We start from the raw sequence: 25,497 nt of genomic DNA on the forward strand, positions 1-25,497 counted from the left end.
TACACAAAAGGACAAAAAAGAAAAAAAAAGAAAGAACGACCCTGTCAACAGGGAAAGTTATCTTCGTCCCTTCAAATTGTTACTTCATCACCCCCGTTCTCCATGGGCTTCCTAAGACGAGATGCTACAGAAATGCATCTTAAAACACCCCCTTTTTTTTTTTTAAATGTTTTCTGTGGTTTAAAGTGTTTTTTGTATACGTTACCGACCGTTTCCCTCAAGAGCACGAGGGAAATTTCAGACCATTCGGCCAGTTTTACACGATTTTTCATCATTTATTATTATTATCATTATTATTATTATTATTATTTCTCCCCCGTCGTTACTCGCTAATTCCTTATTTTTGTATGGACGGAGGAATGTTTTAGGGGGGAACAAACAAACACACACACACACACACACACATACACAGACACGATACAAAGTATTCGGATCTCGTACTAGAACATCGTACAGAGAGGGATTGTTTACTGATACGCAAACGGGACGAGCCCTGTATAAATGGGGCCGAAATTTGAAGTCAGCGGGCCTGATTTATTTCGTTCTAGTACAATACATCCAATCGACGACGTCCCCCTCCTTTCCTCCATTTAATTACAAATGACGCAGGCTAGATAGCCTCATTATTATTATTATTATTATTATTATTATATTATTAATTATTATTATTTTTGATCGCGAGTATCGTATCGTTATTATTGATTATTGACGACAAATCGAAATGATGATGATGATTTAAAAACAAAAAATACAAATTCGATTAACGGCATCATTAACAAAGGCCAGTTTATTATTGTATTGTATAGTTTATATCTTCCCGAATTNTTTTTGATCGCGAGTATCGTATCGTTATTATTGATTATTGACGACAAATCGAAATGATGATGATGATTTAAAAACAAAAAATACAAATTCGATTAACGGCATCAATAACAAAGGCCAGTTTATTATTGTATTGTATAGTTTATATCTTCCCGAATTCCCCCGTAAACCCCCCCTATACCACAATGGTCCTCTTTACTACGGGACATTCCATCGTAATTTTTTTTTTTTTTGGACAATTTCCACACATGCGACGGTGAAACAAAATTTAAGTAAAGATTATATATATATTGAAGAAAAATATAGAGGATATCTTTCGGGATATACATGTGCCAACTACTACTATTACTACTACTATTACTACTACTATACTATATACTATACTATTACACAAAACACACGCAAGTACATACATTTTTACACGTTCTTGACGTATTGGTATCCCTCGGTGCCTTCATTATTTAAAGCAGTATTCAGAGTGGACATATATATATATATATTGCAGCGGGCATTATCGAATTCCCTCCCCCCTCTTTGTTTGTGTTTATTATTATATTTTCCATTGGTGTTAAAAAAAAACTGAACACCATGACGCAGGTCGCATCATCATCACCTAGTCCGCATCTTTTAGAAGGAAGGAAAAAAAAAATCGGGCATTAATAGATATCCAAAGTTCAAGAGACCCCCTCCATCTGACGACGGTTCCAATTGTTTTTTTTTTTTAATTATTATTATTTGGAACCAGAGGTACTAAATGGACGGTAGAAGACGAATAAGAAGAAGAATAAGAAAAACGCTCAAGCCCCCTTTTCGTGACTCCCGGCCCCCCACCCAGACTTGGCACATTCCCACGGATCACTGTTTTTTTTTGTGTGTGACAATTTTTGTATACGTCGCCAATCACTTTTTGGGGGGTTTGGTTGTTAGGTTTGACGTTCTCTCGCTCTCTCTCTCTCTCTCTTTCTCTTTCTCTCTCCCTTTTTTTTTTCTCTGTCTCACACAGGAGAAAATTTGAATGAGGAAAAAAAAAATTAAGTTATACACAACCTAGTATATATATTTTGTACTTCATGTAAAATATAAAGAAAATAAAAAAACACGTGATAAATATAATTTCTGGTATGGCCATTTTCTTCTTGTTTTAAGTCGTTCCAAAGTTTCTGCTGCTGAAGATCCCGGTTCGAATACCGAATACCGATTCGAATACCGAAAAATCGGCAATCCGTAGCGCGTTGAAGAGCTATTTTCTGAGTTTATTATTATTATTATTATTACCGAGAAAAACAAAAGTAACAATATTTAAAAGGTTAAATAAATAAATAAATCGAAAAATTCCTCATTGATTGATTTCAAATGACCCGTTGGTATATCGATCACTTGACTCTTATTGCAATTGTACTGTACTTATCGATTGTATTAGAAACCAGCGAATAACACAAAAAAATTACCACCCATCTGGCTAGGAAATAGGAAAAGTATTGTTAGAATTGATAATTCGGAATTAAAGATTCGGTAGGGTCGTACGGCGGTTCTTACACTTACGCGCAAAGAAACAGAGGAGTCCATTATTGACACATGACCGACGGAAATATCCGACTATTATAGATGAGAAAAAGTGTCTTCTATAGACAATAGACGGTAGGCGAAAGTGTTATGGTTGGTTGAATCACTTGATGTACGTTTAAAACAATGAAAAGTCTATTTAATTGATAGTTTATGATTCAAAATGACTAAGAAAAGAATAGCCGCCTAGTTTCTCAATTTCTGGTAATTCCAAGCATTGTTGGCCGTAGAAATCTGTGAGATAAGTAACGTTAACAATACAATTTATGTTAATTATTTTCAATATATTTTTTTAAGGCTTTCGAAATTCTGTATGGGAAGTAACAATAATATACTCTATTTAGATGGGCGGGATTTGAATTTTGTGGTTGTTTTTGGGCGATTTTTAAATGAACGTCATAAGGAATTTTTCAGCAAAATATCTGTTTTTTTTCGTATATTAATAATATAAATTTAAAATATTTTATAATTATTATGTATTTATGATAAATTTATAATACAAATTTATCTTTTCCTACAATAAATACGTATGTTCAATTGTTTAGTGCTTAGCAGTGCCATCTGTTCACGTTCTTCAAAACTACAAATTAATCGAAAACTCGTGTAAAAATATTAATTTGAAAAATTTCAAAAAAAGGGCTTTAAAAATAGTAAAATTTTTTGAGAAATGTTTTTAAAATAATAATAATAATAACAACATTTACTTAACATTAAAATATAATTATATTTTTTAATGTGGCGCCATCTGCTGTCAATAAAACGAGTGAAATTTTATTACGAATAATTATATTTACGATATTATTATTATTTTTTTCCAATATTATATAAAATTGAATAAATTAAATAATTTGTTTGAGTAAATTAAACTTAAATTCAGAGTTTAAATTTATTATTATTATTCATACTAAAAATTACTGCGTCAGTTCCTCATTAAATTCATAAAACGGAAAAGGATAGGTTACAATTTCCAGAAATGATATAGTGATTGGCAAAGTAAGTTTATCTTATATCAATATTATAGGTAAGATTTACTCCGTAATTCATGATTAAAATTAATCTTAATTTAAAAAAAAATATCTGATTATATTATTATTTTTTTTTAAATTTTAAACGTGTACTTTAAAAAAATTAATTTTTAACGATAGATGGCGACTGTATCTACGTAATTTAAATTTTGAAATATTTATTTATTTATTTATTTATTTTAAAAGAATTATTTTATATACATTTTTAACAATGAAAATTTATATTAAAAAATTTTAGGAAATTTTTTTTAAAAATGGCAACTTTTCAACCCGTTAGCGTTATGGGATTGCACGTTGCTCTAATCGGAACGATCATGTCAGTAGGAACTTTACATGTCCCTCCCGATAACGTTGTCGCCAAATGTCTTTTATCGGCTGGAATTGGTTTATTGATTGTCGGATTTTTAATTTTTATAATAGGATGCATCGCCTGGGCAATCGAAGCCAGTAAAGAATTTAGAAGAAAACGAAACTGTTCAGATGATTAATTATATATCGGTGTATTAATTATATAAAATAAATATTTAATTTGACATTAATTTGTTGTTTTTATTCATTCAAATGGACTAAATGGATTTTCTTAAATAAATAAAATTATAAAATAATATCAAATGACGTTATTATTATTTATTGTTAGATGGCGCTACAAGGAGAAAAGCGCTTACGGCGCCGTCTAGCATCTAGTACAAAGTTGATTGTATTATAAAATTTCGTCTTAAAAATAATAATTATTGATTTCTATTTGTTATAATAATCGAAAACACATTAATTTATTCAAATAATATATTAATTTGTATTGTATTATAGTACTTGCTTGCTAAAGCTGTTACTATTGATTGTTTGTCAAGATGGCCGCCTACCGCTCTGGGGGGACCCGGGATCGAATCCGGACGGGTCGAATAATTCCCAGGAATTTTTCGGGGATATGTCCGTCCAGATGTATTGCATCCCATCCCTTACCACCTGGCCGCCCCATTGTGGACCTGGCTGAAACCATAATGGGCTTGGTCATCTTAGTGCCCACAGGGTGGAAAGAGTTTAAAAAAATAGGGTTCTATAGGGTCCCTATAAAACGGGTTCATATAATACGGATTAGTATATAACGGCGAAAAAAATTGCGATCGTATTCGTATAAACAAGCTAAAAGAAACTCGTATAATACAGTAAACGTTGTCGCCGACTAGTGTCGCGACAGGATTGGTCGAATCTAGACCAATAGCGGATATTGCACAAACCGTTGAGTTTAAACGAGCAGCGGACCTACTAAAAACCATTTATTATTTAACGGCAATAAAAATGATATTTATATTAATGATGTCTCTAAACTTCAGCGAATTTTTTGCAGAAAAATAACTTATCAGGAAACACGCGCCCGCCGTTCGAAGCACCGCTCCACGACGAAAACAAGCTTAAGCAATGGCGTCGTCGAACGGTGCGCACTCGGTAAGTAATCCTACAATTTTTTGTTTATAGCATAGTTTATATGGATTATTCCCAAAAAAATTATACGTGTTTTGGAAATGTTGAGTCAAATTAGTTTAGAATCGATTAATTTTATGGAAGAAAACCTTTCAAACAGCCGTAGTCCATAAACTACATACGTGCCGGGCTGTGATTGGCTCATGTTTTTAAGTGATCGTAAAACACGAATTCATATAAAATTCATATAAAATGTACCGTATTATAGGGGGGTCTACTGTACAACAAAATTTAATTTCCAGGAATGCCGTTATTGTAATTAAATATAATCGAATTTTGTGCAACGTTTATTTGTTTCTTTACTTTTGTTATGCTACAGTACGTACACATACTGCTACAATTTATTTTTATCTGATAATTGCACAACTTATGAATAAGAGTTTAATTAATATTTCATCGATGCAACCTAAATCCGAATCATAAGCTAAATAATTATCGTTCTAAAATTATCATTGCTTAAAATTGATGATAATTTGTAAATTTGGCTTCAGAAAAGGTAACTTTAGTTCTAGAGAAGGTAGTTTTGACTTCAAATAAAATTATTCTCTGAAGTCAAAATTACGTTCTCTAATCAGTGTTTAGTGGTTATCCACACGGCCATTGGTGTGCTCCTGTTCAGACAATAATCTTTAAATATTCCCACAAATAAAAGTCCGACGGACCATGTTATTGCTCAATCCACCTTCCATTAAAGTGTCAGTTTACATAATATACTACAATTCGTGTATAATGAGCCCCGACACGTTTGATCTAACGTTGTGCTAGACGATTGAGGAAAGAAAATGACTTCGAGTTAACCAGGTTCCGCTGTTTATCGATACTACATGCTGATATCACTTGAATTGCGCCATCTAGAGAAATACATGTAGTATTTGCTGCTATTTGCAAATCACAAATATGGTCAGACAGCATTTTCTTAGAATACCTCCAGTGAGAAATTTTTGCAATTTAACTAAAAAATTAAATACTATATAAAACACATGCCGTGTCTAAAAGTGCGGTGAATGTTAGGAAATCTTGATTGAAACGCATGACATAAGGTCAGGCATGTGCTCACACATCCAGGAACACGTCTAGAAGCACCTTATAGCGTGGAATACGAGTGGCTGCAAGTGGGCTTCTGCAGCAGTTGTTCGAGCACAGTCTGTGTGGGAAGAAAGAAGCAATGAAACAACGTCACATGAAGTTCTGCATCAAATTGGGGAAAATGGCGACGGGAAACGCATAAAATCTTGTTCAAAGCAATCTTGCGCCTGGGGACTTGTTGTTGTTTCTTCGCATCAAAAAGTTCATTATGAGATCGCGGTTTGTCTCTGCGATTCAGGCTCGTGTGACAGCAGTTCTTAATTCTTTCCCATTGTGGGCACTAAGAGGGCCTCTTATAGCAAACCCATTATGGGTTGGATCATGCCCACAATGGAACGCGCCCCTTTGTGGGCATGGCTGAATCCATATTGTTCCTCACCAACAGGCCGCCCAGGCGGCCTGTTAATGAGGAACAATATGGATTCAGCAAGGAACCACATCCGTGGTCCAACATTTCCGAAGAATCGCAGCCCTAAAAATTCTTGATGAACTCGATTCTGGTCCCCCGGAGTGGTAGGCTGTCACCTTAATCGCTCGGCTATCCAGCCACCGGTTCAAAGTGTATCGGTATTTTCGCTGATGTGGTGGTGTGGCGGCTCGTAAAAGTTTAAACGCTCATAATATTGAGACACGAACGAGCGGGCCTGTTTTATGAGTGAGGGATGGAATTGTTCTGTTTAACAGTTTTGTCGCAAGATGGCGCGCGGAAAGCAACCGCCCTAATAAAATCACTTTTATTTCGTATACTGTTTTGGTCGGCGCCAGTTTTCATTTTTAAAAGTTATTATATTTCGTATAGAATCTCTCTGTCCTAGCGTTAGTACCGCTGTGGTGCAAGGTCCACTTTTTGGCATGCCAATCTCCACTTCTTTCGATCCAAGGCGTCCCCCTGGATGGACGAGATAAAGGAAGATATGCGGCTAGTGGGGTGACACCCACCAGCCGCATATCTTCCCTTATCCCGTCCATCCAGTGTGTCTTGGACCTCCCGCGGGGGCGCTGTCCAGCTGGGTTGAGATGGTGGCCATTTTTGCAACAGATTGTTCACTGCTTCTAACAACATGGCCATACCAGCATAGGCGGTTCTCACGCATTTTCTCGATAATTGGCGCCACTTCCATGATTTTGCGAATATCTGTATTCGCAAAATGGTCAAGTCGAGTGAGTCTTAATGACCAGCGAAGCATTTTCACTTCCATTCCATGAAGAGCTTGCTCATGCCTTGCAGTCGCCGACCTGCAGTCTGTCCCATACGACCATTGGTCGGACGATAGTCTTATAGATCTTCGATTTGAGTCGAATGGGCATTTTCCTGTCACAGAGGATTCCAGTGACCTGTCGCCATTTCAACCATGCCGCGTTGACTCGTGCTCGTGCATCAGGGAGAGTGTCTACATCAGACGTAAGCAAGGAGCCCAGGTATTTAATATGGGTGGTTTTTGGGAGTCTTTGCTACTGACATACGATTCTATATTTCGTATAGAATAATTTATATAATTGCAATATAATAAAAATCCTGAGATTGTTTTGTGATTTTATTTTTCTTTAGCGATATTGCATTTCTTCAATATCAGGTTGCCATACCTACAGTAATCGGCGTACAGAAAGTGAATCACGAGAAAGTGAATCCTGCTTTATCCAGGAGGGTCCGGGTTCGAGACACCCCGGATCCCAATTGATGGTGGTTAACTTCTAAATTCTCGGTTATAAATAAGACGGCTCCTTTTTAAAAGTATATCCTTCATGTTTATGGGTTTGGCAGGAACACAATTACGCTGGCGAACGACAATTCTTTTTTTTTTTTGTACCCTAAATATCGTATATTTTATTTTCATTCAACAGCAAAATACTTGTATTTTTAATTAATTAATATATAATTTCCGAGATGTGTCATTAAAACTGTAATCCTCAATGAAAACTTAATCATACATACAACTCTCCCTTTTAATAACTTCCTTGTAAGGATTTCTTCCATAGATGGACGCTCTAGAAGACTTTCAACGCCTGTTTCTAAACGTTCAAAACACCTCGAATAAAAGTTTTTATTTTAAAATTAATCTGTTTAGATTACAGAAAGTGAACATCAGAATGAATAATGGCTTCTATTCTTTAATAGTGCCACGCCTAAATCTAGCATGGAAACACGCTCTATCCTATCGGCATTCGGAACAATTTCTCATAATCCTATAAAAACAAAAAAAAAACCCTACAATTTATTGTTATTACGTTATTGGAATATACTTAAGGGTTCGATAACGTTTATTTTGATAGTGTCAACGACTCTAACAGGAAAGCTGATTCGTTACGCTTACGCGCGTTCCGTTTTGTATCATCACAGATGGCAATCTCGAGCGTGCATCGATATCATTAAAAACGTAAAATCTTAATTCAATAACAACTTAATTACTTAATTATTATTCTAATCGTCGACATTACACGAATAATTAATGAAGATCGAGCTCATAACAATCCAAAAAAAAAAAAAAAAGAAAAAATTCCTCAGCCGAAACGACATTAATTATCAAACTTGAAACAAATCAGAGCGCAAATGTGGACTTTCCGCGTCACTAAATAGAGATATTTTTATTTTTATTTAAGTAATAAATAAATATAGTAGTTAATACGCGCTTCTACGTATATAAATGCATTTTGTATTTTTTTTTTTTTTTTAAGCCTACGAAATTCATTATTGGCGTGACGTCACGACGATATCTATGACTCGAGCTAGGACTCGCCGATGTGTACCACGTGTTGCAGCACATCCTGCGAGTTGTCCTTTGTTACAGGATATCTACACCCCTTCGTACGAGTGGGTGGAATTAGTCGGCTATAAATCATCGTAAAGGATCTTAGAGGAAGCATTCCGGTTGCATTTCTATCGAAACGCAAGTCAAACGTTGGGTGAGTTTGCATCTTGTCACCTCTACCGTACACTTTAAACAGAAATGTCAGCTGTCAATACTTGTCTACCGTAATTAATTTCCCCAACGTAATAAATGTATCTTTTAGCTTTTAATATTCATCTAAGAGTATTATCCTTTTTTAATTCTTACCTTTTGTGTTTATTTAAGCATTCGCCGAAGTAAATCTCCATAAATACGTGTACCGTGTCTCTGGTTTTATTCCCACATCTAAGGATTAATCCCTACAAACCTCGAATTTAAAATGCCATCTAGGGATTTTTCCCCGCAAGACTAGAAATGAAATCCTTGCATTGTTTACAGCTATTATAATAGCGATATAATTTATATATATTATACATACATACAGACAGATCGATCTGTAAAGTATGATCATATTGATTCGAAAATTGCATGTGATGCATGACTCGTTCGATACGGGGAAAAAACACTAACGATCGTATAAACAATCGGTAAAAAGTTCCGTAAGTAACGAATCGCCTTTTGAATATAAAATCGCGACGCGTCGCTGCGGCGCGATCATGACGGTTGAAAAGACGGTTCGTCCCTATTACTTTTTATTGTAAAAAAATTGAAAATTGAATTTTTTTTTTATAAATGATGTGTAGTATTTTGTATTCAATTAATCACTTGACTCTTCGATTACAATTTGCATCTTTTAAATCATTTTAATTCCGAAAAGTGCATACGAATAGAATTTCCCTCAACTCTACTACACATAGGAAAATAATTACAGTTCCAAATTATTCAGATAAAAATGTTTAAAAAAAAAAATTAAATAATTATCCAGTAAACGTCATTTTTCTCAATGTCCAGGTCTTAGATAAACATCAGTCTTCAGGGACACTGAAGAAGATAAGAGCTTTTTTAAAAGATGAATAATTCAATCAACGTTGGTTTTTAATAAGTTTTATGTTACTCTAATGTCATTTTTAGAATTTAGAAGATTGAAAATCTTGCTTCCAACAGATTTAACAAAAGATAAAATACCTTAAAGGTTATTCACATACCTTAAAATATACCTTTTTAACATTTGATTTGTATTCTTGTAAATGTTCATTATTTTTCAAAGACTGGAAAATTTTAAAGTATTTCTAGAAATTTCAATGCAAATTTAAAAAAAAATAATAATAATTTATGTTTTCAATTTATTTTTAAGCGTGTCAGCTTGCCCAAGATAATATGGGCAGAGTACAGTACAGTACATTCATGAGGAATCATGGCGAATTCCACATTGAAGGCCATCGATATTTGTCCGTTTGCATCATTGTAAATGCATGAAAATGATGCCAATTCGCAGAAAAATACATTTAATTATCTAAATTACTGTTTAAACGAAATGTTTCTAGTTAAAAATTAAGTATTTAACATAAATTAATGTTAATTATAGTAATACCAGTGCCGGTACTGAAAGAGTAAACTGTAGTTTTGGTGAGGAAAGAAATAATGAATTCTCGTTTAACAATCAAGAAATATTCTTTTGATGAATGTCTTTGGTGATATGGGAGCTTAATGATGCGTGTCTAGCGCGTGTCTATACGCTATTTGCATGCTTGCACCGTTCGCAAATGCTGTCACGCATTAAAGGGGTGGAGATGAGATAATTTGTGATGCTGGTAGAGAGTTACGCGTGCAGAGAATGGCTTATAATAAGAATGCAACCGTGAATATCTTAGAAAATTAAATGTATCTTTTCGGTTATATTTGGTTTCGTGTTTTTAATGTATTAAAAATCTTGCGAAACTGGTTTTATAAATGAATCGTTATAAAAGAATGCTGCAGCGATTTTTTATTTTTATTGTGGTTTTTTTTTCATTTAGAAAGCGAATTTGAAAAATGTCCTGCAAAATGTGGATTTTGATATTTTATAAAATTGTAAAAATCCTTTTTTTTTTCCTTTCTGTATTTTTTCTTTGGTAGCATGTTTCTTCGTCGCTCGAAGCTTCGAGGCATTCTTTTTAATGTATTTATTATTATTTCGAGTGTATCTTGTAAATTATTTTTTCTTTATTTTTGTTGTTTTTCTATAAAAACGCATCATTTTTTTTTTTTAATTTTTCTTGCAGCCTCTTTGAAGTGTTCATTCCCAGTCTGACAAAATTAAAGTACTTTTTAGTAATCCATTTGAGTTCTTAGAAATTTTTAATAACTATTTTCTGCTAGCAAAAATTACACTTAAGCTCATTGAATTGATACGGATTATTGCATATTTTAAATTGAAATAGCTTAAACTATGGGCAGAGGGGGCAAAAGTGCACTTGTCCACTAGGATCGAGTAAAAAAAAAAATCCATAAAAGTGAGATATGTAATCTCACACCTGATGTAATACCAAATTAAATAATTAAATAAAAATTTATTGATGCAATCATTTGTCTCCAAGCTTTGCCTACTGGAAAATTTCCTATAGATAGTAAAAGTACATTGTTTAGGGCATGAGTGTTTTTAAATTCTTAAATAATTTAAGCATTGTTCTTCCTCGTATCTATTATAAATATTTGAAAAAATGAAAGAAAATTTGCACCGAATTCCCCCCGCTTTACGACCGATCAATTTACAATCCTTTATTTATTATTTTTGTTAGATGAAATTCCGTATTTAAACGGTATATTTTCCGTCCTATCTCTTTATGGTATTATACAGTACTGTACATATATAATTTAAAATTTCAAGAACGTAATCCCAATTTGTTACACAACTTATGAGGAATGTGATTTACTTTACGACTTCCGCAGGAATAGTTAATTCGTAAGAGTGGAGTGGGCTGTACTTTACTGATCTCGCCATTATATAGAATATAACACTGGGAAGTATGATGATCGGTCAAATTTTGCCCCCCCCCCAGTTGCATTTCTCTACGGTTTGACACCCCGGGAGTCCAAAAAATGTAAAAGAAACCCTTCAAAATTCTGTGTTTAGACGTGCATTTTGCATTATATCTCAGGACTGGGTGAACCAAAATCTTTGAATTTTGGCAGGGTTATTTCTATATATGTGACATTGATGCTATTAAATTTTGGTAGTTAAAGGTCAAGGGGGTGGGGAGATAGAGGGACAAATCCCTCGTAATAGCATCGCAAACTTCTCCGTGCCGAACGATAAACCGCAAGTAATTGGTTGGCACCCGACTGTCGACTGCCTGTTGACCATTCAGTGGGCTACACATATTTTAGGTATGACGTCAGAAAGGTTCGAGCACGTGCTTTGAAATCTTGTTCCCCTTTCGAGTTTATCTTGTTTACACTTTCTAAAATTGAATTCATTTTCTGAAATTCCCGAGAATAAATTAAATGCCGATAAATTGTGAGATTACGAAGCAGTTACCTGGCAATCTGGTTAGAAGCTGGAAAGGCTTTTAGATCGATATAATGTATAGAGAGATTCGTCATGCCGGCGAGAATTTCGCTAAATTTTCGAGATAAAGGAAAGTGGAAGTTATTAAATAAACTAGAAAAAATTCGTACGGGAAGAGCTAATTGATAGTGGAAGTTTTGGATATATTTTATTCTCGTAGTTTATGGATTATTCGCCTCTAGTTTTAACGTGTTCTTCGTAAATACGGGAAAATTTCGATGGTGGAGATGCTTTAAAACACTTCAGACTCGTAAATTAATCAAACTGTAAACGAAAACTGCAAGAAAAATCAAAGGAGAAGAAAAAAATAAAGCTTTCAGGTTGTAATTTGTCTGGTCGATGCGATGCGCCGCGGCGACGCGACGCGACGCCTGCGAAACCGGTTGTACACTCAAATGGCGATACGGATTACGGAAAATATTTCCCCCCTCCTTTTTTCACTTAAATGAATTATGGATTCGTATTTCGAATCGAATAATCGCACTTATTAAATTTTCTATCCTTAGAATGAAATGAAAATTTTAATAAAATTTGAATATGATAATCATCTAGAATCAATGGATATTTAAATTATAAATCATCATGAATAGTTAAAAATAAATTTTCAGATTAAACGGAAATTATTCAGTGGTTTGATTAATTAGATGTATTTGCAGATGTTAGATGTGTATTGGTATAGTACAGTTTGTTCTCAATCAGTTCTGCAGCCAGGAATAAATCATATAGGAGCAATTGCTCCTATATGATTTATTATGATTAATATTTAGCCCTTTTCCAGACAGTCTTAGGTCTGTTAGCTATAGTTCAAGTGTAAAAAGAAGTAACAGTAGCCTAAGTTTACATGATGAAAGCAAAACCATGTATTATATGTACTGCATATGTGCACTACAGACTAAGCCAAGGGAGCTTAGCAACCTTGTAACTCCCCCCCCCGTAGCTAGGGATCTGTTTTCAATGGGATGCCGCGGCACGCTAGTAGGGTACCGCAACGACGCTTCGGCGGCATTCCAAGATGTGGCCGAGTGGCGTCGTAACACTTCTAAGGAGTCATCCATAAATGACATCCACGATGGAAAGAGGAGAGAGGGTTACGAGAAGTTGGACAAAGGGGGTTGAACTTCAATGGATGTCCATTTTATTTCATTAAATGTGGTTTATCACTTTACGAATAATAAAATAAGGGGGTTGAGTTTTGTCAGATGTCCGAAGAGGAGAGAGGTTATGGAAACTTGGACAATCTAGGACAATGGGAGGACGAGGAGTGACATTTTCAAGGAAAATGCAGATGTAATTTATAATTAATTGGCTTTTAATGTCTATTACAAAAAGTACAATAACTCTACATATGATAAACCAGGGGTGCTACAAGTAAAAAATTTACAAAGATGGGGGTGCAACTATCAGAAAAAGGTTGAAAAACACTGGTATAGTAGATAAAATTACCCAATAGCTGCTTATAGGTTTTATATTCATTCATTCCCACTTTGTCTACAAACCTCGAAACTGTATCACAGTTTCGAGGTTTGTAGACAAAGTGGGTGGAACTGGGTGGAATTTTAGTATTATTCTATTATCTAATCAGATTAAAGGTTGAAAATAAGATAAAGTTGTTCATTGTCTTGATAATTATCGTAAAATTATCTTGCTAAAGAAACGTTTGCTACTTCGTACAAGTCTCTCGCCAAATTAAAACCTTCGGCAAAATCGCGTTTTTGAATCTAGATTTCAAGATACGAATCTAACGAGAAACGCTTAAACCTTTTCTTTATTTTTATTGGTTTAGGAGTGAATTATGTGGAGGTTTAAGCCATCTAAATACAAGAATGCAGCTCCTAAAGTTCCAAAAAAAGGAGAGGTAAAATTATTGTATAAGATATTTTTAAGTGTTTTTTATTGTATTTTGTTTAATTTGGATTGACATTTAAGGGATGGATACTCGACTTACCTGTCGGAGACCCCCGATCGTTTGGAAATCACATCAAAGCCAGTGCGGGATTTATGGTATTCAATGTGGAATTAGGTAAAAAATGTTTGTTACCTTGATAAAAAAGGGATAATTTCTTACTAAAAACATTATATTTTTATTTGTTTTGGTGTTTTGATTATTTTCAGGTGAAGGCAATTTAGGAATTTTATCAATTAATGAAACTGGAAAGAAAAATAAACCACCTCTGCTCCATGCACATTCGGGTGAGGAAAAATGTTTTTTGGCAATGTTTCTTTTATAATTGACACCTGCAGATCCAAACTGCGGTTCCAGCAGTATGTAATTTGTAGGGGATTGGGATCTGTTTTATTTAATTCTGAACAAAATCTTAATTTTAATTATATATATAGAACTGTTTTGGTAAATTATTATTGTTCTTATTAGTTTTTAAAACAATTAAGAAAACATTAACTCTTTTGGAACTTTTAAAATCAAATTCAAAACTAAATTCTAATTATTAATCTTTATAACCAATTTGACATTTTGTTAAGTTAATACACAATGCAACATTTTGAACAATGAACCCCATTTAATTATTCTTTCAGGACCAGTAACAGATTTCGATTTCTCTCCTTTTGATGATGGTTTATTAGCGACTTGTTCGGAAGACTCAAATGTACGTTTTAATTCTGTTTGCATTGATGCTTTACCAAATGTAAATTCAACTTATAAACTCCTCTTCAGGTAAAAGTGTGGCAGATTCCCGAAAGTGGCCAAATCCCTCGTAATAGCATCGCAAACTTCTCCGTGCCGAACGATAAACCGCAAGTAATCGGTTGGCACCCGACTGTCGACTGCCTGTTGACCACGTCGGCCGATAAATCTCTCAAAATTTGGGACGTAACTAAGCAAGAACAGTTATATAGTGAGTTATCCACGAGAGAATAATTAAATTAAGATAACTTTAGCTAAATTTACATAACTCTTTACAGGTAACTGTAGCCACAAAGATTTAATTCACTCGTTTACTTGGAAAAGTGACGGAAGTTCCATTATCAGTTCTGGAAAGGATTGCCTGCTTCAGATATGGGATCCGAGATGCTCCGAATCAGTTTCGGTTAGTTCGTTACCAATCGATTTTAATGTTTAATCAAAATAATAATTAATATGTTAGATTTTGTCTTCAGGAAACAAAAGGACACTTGAATAATCGCGATTCTAGAGTCATCTGGCTCGGAGATACCGAGTATGTTCTGTCGACGGGATTTGGAAGTGTAAGTAAGTGTAAAGAAACACCGCAATATAATTTTTTCGAACTTTTAATATAAGACAAATGATGTTCATCGTAAATTATTAGGCAAAAAATGTAGAAGTAGTCATAAGAGACGTCAGAAACTTTGACAAGATTTTGGCTAAATCTGGATTCGATCTATCCTTGAAGTACGTATGCTCGTTATAAAATTATTTATTCAGATTTTAGAAATGAATTATAAAATTTTGTCTTTAATACAGCATTTTTGTTCCACTTTTTGATCCCGATACAAATATGTTATTCTTGGCAGCAAAGGTAAGTTAAACTTTTGTCACGGTATTAATATTTCAAGATTGTAAAGTATAATTAATTTATGTATTCAGGCAGAAACAGTAGTTCATTATTGGGAAGTTGTGTACAGAGAACCGTATTTTGTCGAAGGTAAATTGATTTTATTGAATGTTTGAATTTTATTGTAAATTCTTAAAATTGTTAAAATTTTATTTTAAAAATAACGTATGCAAAGCCATATATAAAGTTTATTCAGCACTTAACACACCGAAGATGAGGTACATACGTGTCCATGCAATTAAAATCGTAAACTCTTGCTTCGGTTCTTTAAAGAACACTTTAACTGATGGAAGAGTGCAGGATAGGTCTTGCCAACAAAAAAAGAGAGACTATGCCTCATCTTCTATGTATTTGGGATTAGAAATCAAATTAATAACTAATTTCAAAATCGTGTTCTACATCTAGAACTTTACTCTTCAAGCTAAAGGAATTCGTTTAATCAATTGCATCTCCATTTGAATAATGTTCCCAAAATATTCTGAAAGTGCATCTTTGAAACAGACTTTGGAGAACAGAAGACATTTCAATTTGAATTGAAATGTCTTCTGTTCTCCATTCAAAGTCTGTTTTAAACTCATTATGACTTATAAATTTTCCTCTCTTTACATCGGATCACATTGCCCAGATGTCCCCATTGTGGACCAGGTAATGTGGGATAGGCATTAAGATTTCTTCTGGTGTTACTCGCACAGATTAGATCCCAATTCTCCAGAGCAGTAGGCTCATACTTTAAGCAATTATACACAAATTTATAGTTAGTATACAACCTTTTTTTTCTCTTTACAAGAGTGGAGTGAAGAAAATTATGCAACATTTTATTTATAGAATATAAATTTAAGCTTGCAGCAAAATTTAATTGTGATATTCCATATTTATCTTGGTTTTTTTTTTCTTTCTTTCTTTTCAAATATTGAAAATGGCCCATCGTCCATGCCAGCTTGACCCATTGCAGTCAAGCCCACCCGAGCATAACTGTGACGGGCCACGTAACCTTAATACATTAGAGCATTGCATTAACTAATCAATCACTCGCAACAACTTTGAAATTTGGGTCAGTCAAAAGATGCGATTCGTTTTGTAGGTTAGGCACGATGGTGTTATGTTTAATTGTCGAGCCAGTTTTTGAACTCTGTGGAAAACATTCGCAAACTGCCACTGGAGTATGGGTCAAGTTTAGATTGGTTCAAATTTTCCTGGGCGGATTGATCCCCAATATGTTTGGTCCCATCCCTCGCCATTCAAATGCTCCCATTGCCAGCTTAGCCAAAACCACAATGGCACACAAAAAGGTATTCTTAATGCCCCCAAAGGGTAGAGTTTAAAAACAAAAAATTTTGAAGATGGCAGCTACATTTGTCATCATTCTTTGTTGTACTAGAATTAAAAATAAGTTCTTATTTGACGTAAAGCTTATATAATGCTAGGATTACCATAATAGTTGATGGGAAAATACAGACAGATTAGCATTAAAGTACTTGGACAGTAAGGCAAAATAAAGGAAATTTATTCATAATTTTCAATCTAATAAATGTAGGCACATATATAAAGTTTCAATTTAATTTCCTTTGGGGCACAGAATGCAATTTTAAATATAAAAAAGCTATTTTACCACTTAGACAACAAGTACGGTCGAATTAAAAGAAACTGTTATAATGAATGTGTGCACGTTCTCTAAGCAATAGAGATGTTACATTTGCTTATACAGCGTTGCCACCTAGCCAACAAATACAATATCATCAAAAATTTAGCACCTTTTGACAGATTTAAATCTAAGTGGTTACAATTTAACTATTAACTTTGCGATCAGTTGAAAAGTGTGGACATTTTGTCTATTTTTTCTAAGTTATGGTCTTTAAAGTATGGACTGCCCATACTAAATACAAACGTATGGCAACCCTAACAATGCAATATAAATGTGTGGGAACCTTTTTGACATTTGACCTTAAAGATAATTGCATTTTTTTTTTAATTTAAATATTTGATCTAGTCTATTTTATAATTATACCAGCTGTGTGTACCTGGCATTGCTCTGGATTTTGAGGGGGTGAGGGAGGGATTGGTGAGGTCAAGTTGGGAAAGGGTGATTTAAAAACAATGACCTTAGTAACTAAAATGTACATTTATTGACCCGAATATTTACAATAATGAAACTGCTCGGGTTAAAGTTAAGAGGGAGTGGTCGGAAGTGGGGACTCCACATGCTAAGGTGTTCTAGGATTTCAAAGAATATTTGTGCCAAATTTGGTGAGGATATGTTGAACAGTATACAACCCTTTTCATATATGTGCATGTCAATGTCAAAATATGTAAGTTTTTTATGAAGTTATAAGAAAATTATAATTGCTGAAGTTAGAATTTAGTCGATAGGCAGTCAGTGGTGAAGGCATCAGCCTCCACTCCTGCTCAGATTCAGTTCTAGGTTGGAATCTTTAATTGTTACAGTTGGTTTAACTGGCTATGTCAGATCCAATCTCTTACTACTTAGCCATCCCCATTGTGAGCCTGACCAAACTACAGCAGAGATAAAGATTCCCTTAATGGCTACATGATATAGTTAAAAAACTTGCCGGTGTTCTTTTTATGGTATATTTTACACACATTTCTTTCCATGTCATAACTAATAAAAGCAATGAAAGTAATATCCCATTGATGAAAGGTTTAATCTCGCATACTTGGGTATTTTATTACGATTTTATAAAGGAATACTTTCCACTTTATCTTGTATTTTGATTTGTGGAATATACTTGCTATTGAATGTGGTATCAAATACATGGGTGATTAAAAAAAGAAGAGCGTTTACAAGGTCAATAATTCAGAAAATACTTTTATTGTGGAAATGAAAACGTATCAGATGTATTTGCAAGCAATATGCTATTTCTTGATAAAACTTCCCGTCCTTTTCAGGCATTTATTGCAACATTTAAAAAGCTTGTTTATTCTGTCTGCAAAAATTTCTCTGTTGCTACAGCTATCCACAAGCAATGTAATGAATGTATAGTTCCATATTGTGGCAGAGTTGAAAGGCATAGCAATGTGTCTGTTGTGTATTGCTGCTTTGTGTCTTCTCAAGGCCTTGCGCTGGCTTCATTAGTTTGTCGATTATTGTGGCATTGACTTTCGTCATCAAGCAGCTTGAATGCCACCATAGCTTTTGTCACTGGCAGACTGGCATTTTTCTTGTCCTCCTTTTGAACCTCTGACATTATTCTGTGACACTGACAGAACAACATTGTCCCCATATGCCTCAACAAGCTGATCCACCAAAACGTTTTTGCTCTCAAAAATCAAATAACTTGGTCTTTGAGACTGGTTTTCTAATCTTGTAGCATCTTCAGAAGTTGTCGCAATTGTCCCACACTCATACATTGTTCAGAGTTGTTAATCTGAGTTGTTACTACCTACCTGCATTGGAGTTACATTCAACGGTATTTTTTTTTTTTCCACTTACAGCTGGCCTTGTAAAGTTACTTTTCGATCATTCTGTGTATCTTAGTTTTCATTAAATTTGATATCTGTCCAATCCATTTCTTGTATATAATTTCGATCAATGAATTTTAACATTTCAGCTACAAAGCACATTGGTGACATCCAAACCAAAGGAATAGCTTTGGTACCGAAGAGAGCATTGAATGTCATGCAAGCGGAGGTAAATCGCATTATGTTGTTGGGACAGGATTGCATTGTTCCGATCTCTTATCAAGTCCCACGCAAAGTAAGTTTCCTTTCGTAATTACTGTACTAATTCTGTAATGTGTAAAACTTGCAATTAGATTTATTACACAACTTTTAGTCTTATAGAGAATATCACTCTGATCTGTATCCTGATACGAAAGGCACAGAACCGGCATTGCACGTTGACGACTGGTCTAAAGGAGATACAAAGAAGGTTTGTAGTGATCAATGCTAGCTCACATCACTTTTGATAATTCTGTAAACTAAAATAATTAAGTTTTTGTAACCTTTAACTATGCCTTTTCGCTTGTTTGTTGCCATATATATATATATATATACATACATACACACACATGCATTCGTCACATTTTTAGGTCGGTACAGTCAGCTTAAATCCACAAAAGTCTCTTGGCCGCAAGTTATTAAAGTTCGGCCATAAATTTCAAACTTGTGAAGAGAAATCTGAGAGAAAAAACAGCATAGAGTCTGCTCCGTTTAAACCTCCATCCGACGAAACCATAGAAACAAAAATCTCCGAAAAGTGCGATTTCACTTCCAGTTTCAACGTCTTTAAAAAAATAGAAAGCGAAGAAATTCCATATAATAGTTTGATGGAAAAATCGTCCTCAAACGTTGCAAAAGTTAGTTATCTACAAATATTACATCCTATTGCTTTTTTTTAAAGATATATAAAATTAAAGAATTGTCAAAAGTTAAATACAAACAATTATTTTTAGCCAACCGTTCCACCCAAACCGCCGAGGCACAGCAAAACGTCCGTAGAATCGCAAGTCAGAGACTTTGAATACCAGAATAAAGTAAAAAACGTTCAGGTAGTAATTGAAGAGAAACCTCGCGATTCCGGAAGTGCAAATATAATATTGGAAGACATTATAGAAAAGATGAACAACTTAGAAATGCAGCAAAAGAAAACAAATAGTCAACTGGTGGCTTCTCCCACGCCACAGAGGAATACGCGCACGTTTGGAGGTAATTTTCCTAGTTCGATTGGCATTGATTTATTCGCATTACCGAACTTTTAATATATTTTTAGTGAGGACTACAAAATTCCGTCATCTCAATGGTACGATTCTTCATAAAAACACACACATCACAAACATTACTAACTACAACAAGAATTTGTCTGGAGAGTGCGACGTCTTTCATGCTAATCCAAGTAGAGTTGCGCTTCCTTTGAATATCGCAGGTGGTCATATTGCCATATTGGAGGTAAGTTTTCTCGTTCAATGGATTTAAAAATACCGAAAGCCATTTCTTGATGTATTTCTTTACAGCTTAGCAAACCGGGACGTCTGTCTACGGGCAAACTACCGAGCATCGTGTGTGGCAGTAACATTGCGGATTTCGCTTGGGATCCATTCAACGATTGTAGGCTCGTTATTGGTGAGTATATAAATATGCAAATAAAGTTTTTTTTTTTTTTAATTTTTGGATAACGTAAGTTGGGTCATTTTAATTTAAATAGCTTCGGATAGTGGAAAAATTTTCGTGTGCCTCATTCCCGAAGAAGGTCTCGAAGGCGAAACGTCCCCGGACGAGGAATTCATTGCAGGCAATGATAAAATTTCAATAGTAAAATTCCACCCCGTTGCCAGAGACGTCATAATAACGGCATCCTACGATTTTAGCATTAAAGTATGGGATCTTATCACTAAAAACGTTTATATAACTTTGCAAGGACACACAGATCAGGTATTGACAAAACAATTTGTTTTCCGGTTTTGTCAAATTTAATTATAAGTAATTTTTACACGTTCAATTTTTAAGGTGTTTACTTTGGCGTGGAGTCAAGATGGCCAATATTTGGCAACAGTTTGCAAAGATCAAAAATTAAGAATATATAATCCGAGAAAGTCTTGTACGCCGATTAAGGAAGGCCCGGGACCCAGCGGAAAAAGAGGCGCAAGGGTAACATGGGTGCTAGGAGGGTCTCATCTAGTAGTATGTGGTTTCAGCAAGTAAGTCTGTCTTTTGTGAGAATTACAACAAAAAATCTAATGTTAAATATATATTAAAACTGACTAAATTTGTTTACAGAGTTTCGGAAAGACAGATCATGTTGTATAGTAAAGACGATCTTTCGGAACCACTAGCAACCGAAGGTATCAATGTAAATCCTTCCATCCTCGTTCCGTTTTATGACGAAAGTAGTTCCACGTTATTCTTAACTGGAAAGGTAATCGCTACTTGGCTTATAAAATTGTAAATTAGTGTAGATACTAATAAGACACTAACTTTAATTAGGGAGAATCTGTTATATTTGCTTACGAAGTCTCAACGGAGGGATCGCATTTCTATCCGCTGTCTCACTACAAATGTAGTGGACCGCATCAGGCTGTATCTTTCTTACCAAAATATGTTTGCAATGTAGCAGAAGTAGAATTTGCAAGAGCTGTCAGACTGACTAACACTACAATAGAACCCTTATCTTTTACTGTTCCTCGGCTCAGAGTAAGTTCTGCATACTCCATCGTCACGCAAAGGACAAAAAATTAATACATGATGATCGGTTTATTTGGTACAAAAATGATATATTTTCAGACAGAATATTTCCAAGACGATCTGTTTCCAGACGTACAGGTCACGTGGGAAGCCGCAATGTCCAGTCAGGATTGGTTTTCAGGTGCAAACATTAAACCTAAATTCATTAGTTTGAAACCAGAAGGGATGCTGCCTTGTAAGTAAATTACTAAATCAGTGTTTTTTTTTTTTTTCTTCTCTTGTTTTCAAAGATGCTCATTAGTTAATATCGTATGCAGTATCCGAAGCCACCCAGAAACCTACAGTTTCGCCCGTTTCTGCCCCTCAAGAAGAAATAATCCAGTTCGAAGGACATGCGGTATTAGAGAGTTCTTTGGCATTCTTAACAGGAAATAAAGAAAAGGAAGAACAAGTAAGAGCACACTAATAAAATTTTATCTTCTACAATGTATTTTTCTTCAAGTTATCATAACATTACATGTTCTACAAGTCAGCTGTTTTCTATTCTTTTCAAGTTCATTTGCATACTAGTGATAAATGTTAAAATTTAAAGCTAAGTAATTTTGCTATATTGGTCTCGGTTGTACTTAATGATGTACAAAAATTTCTTTGTATACAAAGCAATATTTTGATAAATTTTAGCAGTATTACTCTTTATCAGTGTGTCACCAATGATGCTGATTTTTGAACAGTTCTGAGAAATTACATCACTACTTAAAGAATCAATGCTTAATTTGGAATACCCAATGATGGACCAGATGGCAGAGGTAATTAAGATGTCGGCTTTCTGCTTTGAAAACCTGCAATCAAATGAGGGCGAGCAGTACCGGAATTTTTCGGACGGTGGTCCGTCCTGGATATGTCGGGTCCGTCTTTTGCTATCTGACCCAGAGAAAAGGCTCTCTCAATGCCCACGGGACAGAAAGAGCTGAAAAGAATAAGTCCAATAATGGAAAGGCGATTTCCCCCTACAAAAAATTTGGGAAATTATAGATATGAACACTGGTAGTCAGTTGCAGGTTTGCATCCGACCGATGGGCTGGCCTCAGGAAGCTTTCCGCGTGACTAATACCTAAATAGGGACTATTTTTCCATAGAAAATTCCATTTTCACAAATTTGACAAATCCATCAGCTTTGGCCTTGTACATCATTGCAGTTTCGTGTTGGTGACAATATGTATATAATATTAACTTTTTGGAAAGAATTTTACTGTCTTGCTAAATGACCTTTTTCTCTTTAGATAATAAGTTCAATGAAAGATAAAATGAATTATCAAGATGAGAAATTACCCCAAGATTCGTTCGAGGGCGTCGATCCCGACGAATGGGTAAGTAATTATTCGAAGACGTTTCAAAGATGATCGAATTAATGATTATCGTTTCCTACTTTTTCTTCAAGGATGAAGATAATTAGACGTTCGAGTAAAATAATGATAAAACCATTGTACATATCTGATAAATGGTACAAGTTAAAATATTAATAATGCTCATTCGTTTTATGAAAACGGCATTCCGTTATATTACTCGTAACAAGATTCGAATGGTGCCATGATCATCGTCGACGTATAAGTTTACTGAATTTTCGGATATTTTATCGTCATGCAAATGCAATTTCCGCACTATGCTCCTCATCCACTTGTTGTAATGCCATATATTTACAGTAATTATTACTGTATATGTTAATTGTAAGTTAAAAAAAAATATATTGTTGATTAACATAAAAGATTCATATTTATACATTTATACTTTTTCTAATATTAAAAGATTTTTTACAAAAATGAAAAAAATGTAGAATAAATAAGCATGAAAATTTTTGTGCCAAATTTTTTTACTGGTTATTATTTTTTTTTAATGGGAATAATTTTTTAATTTTTGTTTTGATATTATACTGGTAAAAACTCTATACATTAAAAAGGAAGGTGCTCAAACTCGAACCAAACTTTAGCTAATGTATTAGCTGTCGAACGGCTGTTTGGCTCTTCAGATTTTATCAATTTCTTCTTCAAGATAACTAGCGAAAGTTGACAAAATCTGAAAACAGTTTCCTAATGGAGCACTCGCATAGAGCATTTAAATCAATTTAATCTACCATTTTTTCCATTAAATTAAATAAAAATACAATTGAATTCAATTTCTCGTCCTTGCCGGTCAAAATTAGCAGAGGTTGGGACAATTTCAATATCGAGTGGCCATAAGGACCATAGTGCTATGATGCCTTATAAAAATGTTTCAAACTCGTCTTCTTTATTAATAAAACAAAAGTACTGTATATGCTGGCTTATAAGTTGACTTAGAGATTCTTGGCTCAGAAATTCTAGACCTTCGACTACCCCTAAATATGCAGTAATCTATGGCAAAAGCGCATATGGGTGTATTGCTTTAGTCGAAACATTGCCTGTAACATTTTTCAACGTGATGATTGTTACAAAAGTCGTAAAAAAAATCGGATATGGCTGACAAGATTTACGTAAGACACTAAATAATGGCTAAAATCTTCGTCGTCTTGGTAAGGATTCGTGTTAGACATTTTGCATCTAAAACAAGAATAACTATGAGAAACTTGTTATGTAACAGTGACAAACATTAATTCATTTTGTTTTAATAATGCAATGAGCTTCAAATTTATAATGTTATTTAATATTACAATGCACTTGTTACAAGCATGTCTAAAACACAAGCATTGTGGAAAATTTGTATTTATTTTTATTTTTCCACAGAACAGGCCCATTTCTGATGAAAAAGCATTTGGAGGTTTTGTTACATTTGAAAAACTAATGATTCCTAATAATGGATATTGTTCTGGTGCATGAGGGGTGCTTAATTGTGCCACTTTTGAGAAAATATTCTCCTTGACAGGAGTCGAGATTGCTGGAATGCAAAATATACAAAAAGTTTTCTTGTGCTCGGCATGCTTCAGAACTAATGTCTAGATCAGTGTTGCCAGAATATCTGAAGCCCTATTTTAAATTTTCTTGATGCTTTTACTTTCAGGCAAGACTTCTGCACATCTGAGTCAAAATCAACACGTCCGATAAATTGTTTGTAATGTATTGCAATAGTAGGCTACATTTGTATGGCTTTGCTTACGCGCTACCATCTGTAGTGATGTAGTGTAGATGCATTATCTTTTAGGAAACTGCTTGTAGTGTAATTATATAATATTCATTAAACATATTTTAGTCAAAATATTTCTGGCAACCCGTTGGAGTTATGGTAATGCAATGATTCTTGTGAAATGTTGCTGTTCTACGGTAAATGTTTCAAGCCTGCCATATAAGTCAACCGCTAGTTTGAGATATTTTTGGACTTAAGATTCAGTTTTATATGCCAGTTTAAACAGTAAATTCTCGATTGTCAAAATAAATGTAGTTTTCCGCATACTGTGAAAATTGGATGATGATTTGCATACAGTTTTTAATTAGCTATCTGTGCGAATGTCGTGTTATAAACGGTTTATTCTTTGCTTAGCACCATCATCCAATGTTTTTTCTGAATAAAAATTGTAATAAGTATTTGACGCATGAATTAAATTAATTCTTAAAATG

General features: G+C 34.3%; 1 protein-coding gene across 1 annotated transcript; it reads left to right on the top strand.

Moving 5' to 3' along the window:
* The first annotated feature begins 8,683 nt into the window (after positions 1 to 8,683).
* On the top strand, positions 8,684 to 23,707 carry LOC111636203 (coronin-7-like). The gene is made up of 25 exons (XM_023381405.1): positions 8,684 to 8,876; positions 14,032 to 14,103; positions 14,175 to 14,268; positions 14,361 to 14,438; positions 14,781 to 14,851; positions 14,920 to 15,100; positions 15,168 to 15,292; positions 15,363 to 15,449; positions 15,533 to 15,615; positions 15,688 to 15,742; positions 15,811 to 15,868; positions 19,345 to 19,490; positions 19,569 to 19,664; positions 19,825 to 20,091; positions 20,188 to 20,440; positions 20,505 to 20,680; positions 20,746 to 20,854; positions 20,937 to 21,163; positions 21,239 to 21,429; positions 21,509 to 21,647; positions 21,716 to 21,922; positions 22,013 to 22,148; positions 22,231 to 22,364; positions 23,194 to 23,280; positions 23,352 to 23,707. The coding sequence occupies exons 2-25, from the start codon at positions 14,041 to 14,043 to the stop codon at positions 23,364 to 23,366; spliced, it is 3,078 nt and encodes a 1,025-aa protein (XP_023237173.1). The 5' UTR covers positions 8,684 to 8,876; positions 14,032 to 14,040; the 3' UTR covers positions 23,367 to 23,707.
* Positions 23,708 to 25,497: the final 1,790 nt, after the last annotated feature.

The sequence above is a fragment of the Centruroides sculpturatus genome, unplaced genomic scaffold (assembly GCF_000671375.1).
Source record: "Centruroides sculpturatus isolate CEXI.00-Female unplaced genomic scaffold, Cexi_2.0 scaffold1102, whole genome shotgun sequence".
Taxonomy (NCBI): domain Eukaryota; kingdom Metazoa; phylum Arthropoda; class Arachnida; order Scorpiones; family Buthidae; genus Centruroides; species Centruroides sculpturatus.